Genomic DNA, 6,619 nt, shown 5'->3' with positions numbered 1-6,619 from the left:
TAAAATCTTTATGATTGTAAGTAAAGCAGAGATGCAGCAGAACAAAGTCATTCCCAGCGGAATCCACTCAGTGGTGCTGTAGGAATTTCACCCATGCGCAACAAAAATAACGCCTCCGACCGGAAGATAGCTTCTGCGCGAACACGTTTTCGTTCTTTCTTTTCCTGTGGCAGCATCGACGAACATGGTGAGAGGCTCGTGGCTGTCGTTCAATTCAGGAAAATTGTCCTGCCTATTCCACATAAAACGACCACAGTTGATAACATCCATAAGGATGAGAATCTTATCTTGCCATATATGTTTGTGATATTTCGAGAAAGGCCCTTTATTTGTCGCTTGTCACCATAAAAATCGAACGCGAGCTAGCTGAACGCTATTAAGCTAACGTTGGCAAGCTTGTTAGCTACTAGCGAATGCATGGATGGCTAATGTTAACTAACTAGTTACGCGTTGGCTAGCTGTCACATGTCTTCTAACTACTTCCAAATGGAATGGTTGTTAGCTAACTGCCGTAGTTAGTTAGTAAGCTATCAATTATTACACTACTTATCAACTTAATTATTTCGATATGTGTTGCCAATTAGAATAGCTCGCGAGATTCATTAGCTATCAGCCCACGTTGACAGTACGTTAATTTCGCGAACTAACGTTGACGTTACATGGGTAAATTAGCTAGTTCGTTAACTGTTAGCCAAATCGATTTTCAAAGCTTGTATCCCCGTTCTTTGTAAATCTTACAGGGCAAGATCAAGGCTAGAGACCTGCGGGGCAAGAAAAAGGAGGAGCTACTCAAGCAGCTGGATGACCTGAAGGTTGAATTGTCCCAGCTCCGCGTAGCCAAGGTTACTGGTGGAGCTGCCTCCAAGCTCTCCAAGATGTGAGTATTATTTGGACTGCAGAGATTATGCAGTGTCAGCTTGTCATGAGTTGGCTGTTTATGGTGAAAGAATAAGTGGCTTCTCAGTTGTAATCTCTGAGTGAGGTGATGGTTATATAATTACTATGTTATGCAGGGTTTAGATGCAGTAGGGTTGTCAAAATGGCTCTTTCTGCTAAAATGTTGCGTTTTACTAAACCCATATTTTGATCTGTTTCCTCTCCAGTTGTGTCGTCCGCAAATCCATCGCCCGTGTTCTGACTGTCATCAACCAGACTCAGAAGGAGAACCTGAGGAAGTTCTACAAGGTAAGAGCAACCGCCTTCCATACCCACATGTATTCAATAATTTAGTTTTAACAAACCTGATGACTGGTTAAAAGCAGCGGACGGCTCTGACCACGGAGTATCTGGCAACAGTTTAGGTTTATTTCCTGATTTTACGTGTTGACTTGTCACCGTTTGTCGACACCCAACAGGTGATCTGCTGTACATGGTGTGAGTTATCGCTTCTTTTCTTAAATGTCAATCTTGACCGCATTTAAACATGCTGCAGATTAGTTTGTAAAGTGACCCATGTAAGCTCAATATTTCAGAACTAGGTTGAGTGCTAATCCTGACTAACAGACCTTTCCCGGCGGCACGTGGCCGTAATGCCCCCTAAAACAATCCATGCCGTGTGGCCGTAGGGAACTTGAGCTGAAAATAATAATTGCCTATCACCGTGCTCCGAAGCACCTCTCACTCACATGACGCTCTCAGATCTCAATTCTTATTAACCAATGCCCGTCACGTGATCGAGTCCTTCACACAGGCATCGCAGCTCCAAAGTACGCTATAAGTGGAAACCAGCACGTCTTTATCAAATTCTGATGGGCATATTGAAGATGTTAGTCCATATTTACTTTGTCAGCCAACAATATGATTAACCAACCACAAAGGCACTAGCCTATGTCAATCTACTATCCCCCATAGTACAAAAGTTTACCTATTCTATTGGTCAGCTTGTTCTTCTGTGAGAGAAATAAATATTCCAAACATACTCTGGGACAGGACAGTTGAGGGACGCGATAGATGGGGCGGCAGGCAGCCTAGTGGGTAGAGCGTTGGGCCAGTAACCGAAAAGTTTCTAGTTCGAATCCTCGTTCTGTCCCTGAACAAGGCAGTTAACCCGCTGTTCCTAGGCCGTCAATGTAAATATGAATGTGTTCTTAACTGACTTGCCTTGTTAAATAAAAGTAAAAATAAAAAGATCCCAAATGAATACAACCACTGTACATCAAACTTTTAAAAGCAATGAGGCTGATGCAACAGGTCAGAACGTTTAGCTTAAAATGTTGATAAAATCGTAGGCAATTTCAAATAACAGATGAAAGATCTAAAGATGCAAAAACAAGCATAGGTTGTTAATGACTAGGATTGTGTCTTTGGCTGCTGGAGAAAGAAAGTAGAAAAAAATTGAAATACTGGTTTCACTGGCATATGAGGAAGAGTTTATAAAAGAGCCCCCTTAACATTCCTATGGTCGGAACACATTAAGATATGCCTCATAAAATGACATGTCCAGGTTTTAAACTATGGTAAAATAGTTACAAAATGTTGACTGCCTCCTATTGCAAGAAGTTACTAGCTGAACGAAAAGTGCCTCAATTATGTGGACAGAATCAAGCCTTTAGATATTAATAATGATCCAACATATGTCAAGTATTTTCAGGGGCGTCCATGTCAGCGCTGGTCTGGGCATAACCTATGCGCATTGGCTACAGCCTGTTATCACCTACACTCCGACATGTAGGCTATTTATGTACATTTACACACACTTGTGTTTTTCTTAACAGAATAACTATTGTTTTTCAAATCAATTTAATTGCATATTTTGGTTAATGGTCTTGGTGCCCTGGCAGATTGGTCACCTCTTGAAGGCCAAATGGCCCGGCCCCTAAAATCACAAAATTCAAGGCCTCCTGACTATACAGCCCAGCTAAATGCTGAAGGCCAGTTTATAAGACCAGAATTAACAATGCAATAGCAGCAGTCCTAATCTTGAGTTTTGTTCTGGTTATTTTTATTACACATCACATGTAGTGACCATGTAGTGTTTATTGTAATTTTACTGTGAATGTCATGTTTCAGGGTAAGAAATATAAGCCCTTGGACCTGAGACCCAGGAAGACTCGTGCCATCCGCAGGAGACTCAACAAGCATGAGGAGACTCTCCGAACCAAGAAGATGCAGAGAAAGGATCGCCTGTATTCCATTCGCAAATTTGCTGTCAAGGCTTAAGGTTGTTGGTCTTGTACAAATAAATTGACTAAAAAGAGAAAGTATGTTGTCTTCTGTAAAGGGATGTCACTCAAAATGGTCTGAGCAGATGGAGTGTTGATTGCAAACATCTTCAGGGTAATTATTTGGTGAGACATTTTGCATCCTTAATATGCACTGATACTGGATATTATGGTATGCTGAGGATTCTGCTGTGTTTAGAAAAAAGGCTCTTAGTTGGAATTGGGACAACCTCAATGCCATTGCTAAAATACTGATCTGAAGAATGTAGTATTTCATAGCAGGAATGTAATAACCAGTAAAGACCTGTGGGGTGTACGAGTACTGAATGTTTTGACTCTAGGTACAAAGTGATGATTAAATGAACAAAATCATAAGGCTATATAAACAAGCATTGTACTTCCTGTCATATGCATAATTTATCTGTATTATATGTGTGGAATATCCTCATAGTACTCAGGAATGGTAGGAAAAACACCTGGAAATTCACTAATGTAAAACAGAAAGCTCAAACAATGTCAAAATTAGTAATGAGAACTACATTTCCTTGAGGTCCCTCTCAAATCCGCCCATGCTCAATTATGTGGTGTGCAGGCTTCAGAGAATACTATAGGGTTGATTAATATGATTGTGGGAAAGTTAATTAGCATCAGCAGCACAACACCATAAGAAACTAGGGATGTAGTTGTTGAATAAAAAAAAAAAAAAAGTAACCTTTAACTAGGCTACTCAGTTAAGAACAAATTCTTATTACAATGATGGCCTACCCCAGCCAAACCCGGACAATGCTGGGCCAATTGTGCGCCGCCCTATGGGACCCCCAATCCCGTCCGTATGTGACGCAGCCTTCATTGGGCTTGTTTGTCATTGGTTAAAACACTGCCTATGGTGTTTTTCAAGTGTTTAATTGAAATCTGGCTGCAACAACCAATGACGTCATACGATGTATTTGGCAAATGCCATTGATCAACAGCAGCACAGAAATGGTATGGCTCCAATGGAGCCTGCACTATGACTATAGGATGCATTTTTTCACCACAAGGGGGCAAAATGTATCAACATCAAATGTTTATTTGTCATATGCTTGGTAAACAACCGGTGTAGACTAACACTGAAATGCTTACTTACAGGCCCTTCCCAACAATGCAGAATGATTACAAAATATCTCATAACCTACTGTAAGGTATTAACTGAAGTAAGGTAATGTTATTTGTGCCAGTTTAACATTTGTTTTTTGGTCATGTAGCCAAATGAGTTGGTCAGAAAGGGTTTGATTTGATAAAGTAATGGGACTAAAGGAAAGCTGAAGTATGGGGTCCTGGGGATAGGCATCACTCAGGCAGTAGTCTATCTAGAATTCTCCACTGCTCTGCTTATGACTGGAAAATGTCTCAGCAGCAGACCATTGCACACATAAACAGTTGGACTGAACACAATACAATGTAATTCCCCATCCACTTGCTGTTTTCCATGGCATGCATTTGTATTTTCTTATGTCTCTCGTTTCAGTTCTGTATTCACTGCACCATTAGTGTAATGTTATTGCTATTATGTCTAAAATGATCTGGACAATTGAAGAACACAGTCTTGACATGAACACAAAGCCTATCTGTGTACTTTGATATCTCATATGAGGTATTTTTAGCCCAGAGCTAAATGTGTAATATACATGCATGTTTACATGCTTTTTCATTAGGAAACCACATTCTCTTTCACCCAAAGAGACCAACAGACATATTTGCCTTTTCTGAACTGGAAGTAAGATCGCGATATCATCTTTGCCTCTGGCATTTCCTTGGATCAGGTTATGTGAGATTGTGTTTTTACAATCACAGCTCCCCCTGTAAGGTCTAACCTTTCAGCTGACTATTTCTTATGTTTGGATATGAATCGGGTCTCACTGGCAGGTAAGATATCCCAACAAACCCAAGATATGGATTGACATGGGATTCAATGTGAATGGCAGTATGAATGTTCTCGTGTCTGATTTGTGTATCTGCCAATATGCCTCTGCAGAACAAACACACTCTTAATCTCCTGGGGTCCAGAAAGGCCCCACACAAAGGTCTTGGTGGTTTTTATTTTGGGGAGTCTGTTCACATGCTGCCTAACAGATGTAGGGGCCCTCCCTTGAACAGCTGCCGGCATTATCTGGAGAGGGATGCATTCCTGTTGCTGTTCCATGTCATATCCATGAGCTCTCTGCTTTGGGACCACAAGGCCAGTTGTTCTGTAATGTGTTATCCCCTGAAACCTGGGATTGTCAGTGGGCTCCATTGAGTTGATGTCTTCTGTAGGGACCTGTGGCCTGATGATGTCCTCTGAGGGGCCCTGTAGACTGGGGTTTGATGGAGGGGCCTCCTGTATTTGGACGGTTTCTTTATGATCCTGTTGTAGACTGGTATTATTGGTAGGGTTCAGCATTGTGACATTTTCTGAAGGGGTCGGTGATCTGATCATTTCTGTGGTGTCTTGTAGGCTGTTGTTTTCTATTGTTGGCCTGTGATAAATAGATGTATATGATTAGAAAGGAAATAATGACAAATTTAGCCTCACTATGTTAAAATGTACTTCTAAACTTCACACAATATGTGTTTCTCTGCCATAATTTGATCAGTGGCTATCGTATTTCTACACCAGATTTGTATTTTATTTTTTACATTTATTAATTTAAAAAAAATCTGTATTCAGACACTTTACTCAGTACTTTGTTGAAGCAGCGATTACAGCTTCAAGTCTTGGGTATGATGCTACAGGCTTGGCACAGCTGTATTTGGGGAGTTTCTCCCTTCTCTGCAGATCCTCTCAAGCTCTGTCAGGTTGGATGGGGAGCGTCGCTGCAGAGCTAATTTTCAGGTCTCTCCAGAGATGTTCGATCGGCTTCATGTCCGGGCTCTGGCTGGGCCACTCAAGGACATTCAGAGACTTGTCCCGAAGCCACTCCTGCGTTGCGTTGTCTTGGCTGTGCTTAGGGTCGTTGTCCTGTTGGAAGGTGAACCTTCGCCCCAGTCTGAGGTTCTGAGCAGGTTTTCATCACGGATCTCTCTGTACTTTGTTACGTTCATCTTTGCCTCGATCCTGACTAGTCTCCCAGTCCCTGCTGCTGAAAAACATCCCTACGGCATGGTGCCAGATGTCCTCCAGACGTGACTCTTGGCATTCAGGCCAAAGAGTTACATCTTGGTTTCATCAGATCAGAGAATCTTGTTTCTCATGGTCTGAGAGTCCTTTCATGTGCTTTTTGGCAAACTCCAAGCGGGTTGTCATCTGCCCTTTACTGAGGATTAGCTTCCGTCTGGCCACTTTACCATAAAGGCCTGATCGGTAGAGTGATGCGGAGATGGTTGTGCTTCTGGAAGGTTCTCCCATTTCCACAGAGGAACTCTGGAGCTCTGTAAGAGTGACCATCGGGTTCTTGGCCACCTCCCTGACCAAGGCCCTTCTCCCCTGATTGCTCAGT

The 6,619-nt window shown here is 42.0% G+C and overlaps 2 protein-coding genes across 4 annotated transcripts in view; one reads left to right on the top strand and one right to left on the bottom strand.

The window, feature by feature from the left end:
* The first annotated feature begins 119 nt into the window (after positions 1-119).
* On the top strand, positions 120-3,200 carry LOC120063133 (60S ribosomal protein L35-like). The gene is made up of 4 exons (XM_039013314.1): positions 120-187; positions 741-877; positions 1,104-1,185; positions 3,010-3,200. Exons 1-4 carry the CDS (start codon positions 185-187, stop codon positions 3,157-3,159), a joined length of 372 nt encoding a protein of 123 aa, XP_038869242.1. The 5' UTR covers positions 120-184; the 3' UTR covers positions 3,160-3,200.
* A 1,021-nt stretch (positions 3,201-4,221) lies between these two features.
* Positions 4,222-6,619, bottom strand: part of LOC120063132 — a 42,930-nt gene continuing 40,532 nt past the window's right edge. For all 3 annotated transcript variants that reach the window (XR_005478470.1, XM_039013312.1, XM_039013311.1), the window contains exon 7: positions 4,222-5,659. Coding sequence is in view for 2 of the 3 variants with exons in the window: in XM_039013312.1 (XP_038869240.1) it covers positions 5,110-5,659 (550 nt within the window). In the remaining variant the exon portion in view is untranslated. The remainder of the gene's footprint in view (positions 5,660-6,619) is intronic.

Source organism: Salvelinus namaycush, chromosome 18 (genome assembly GCF_016432855.1).
Source record: "Salvelinus namaycush isolate Seneca chromosome 18, SaNama_1.0, whole genome shotgun sequence".
Lineage (NCBI taxonomy): Eukaryota > Metazoa > Chordata > Actinopteri > Salmoniformes > Salmonidae > Salvelinus > Salvelinus namaycush.
The sequence above is the reverse complement of the archived record's forward strand: the minus strand, read 5'-3'. Positions and strand labels throughout refer to the sequence as shown.

Coding starts and splice junctions, on each gene's coding strand:
- LOC120063133 (XM_039013314.1), top strand. Junction 878..1,103: donor GCCTCCAAGCTCTCCAAGAT/GTGAGTATTATT, acceptor TTTCCTCTCCAG/TTGTGTCGTCCGCAAATCCA. Junction 1,186..3,009: donor ACCTGAGGAAGTTCTACAAG/GTAAGAGCAACC, acceptor GTCATGTTTCAG/GGTAAGAAATATAAGCCCTT.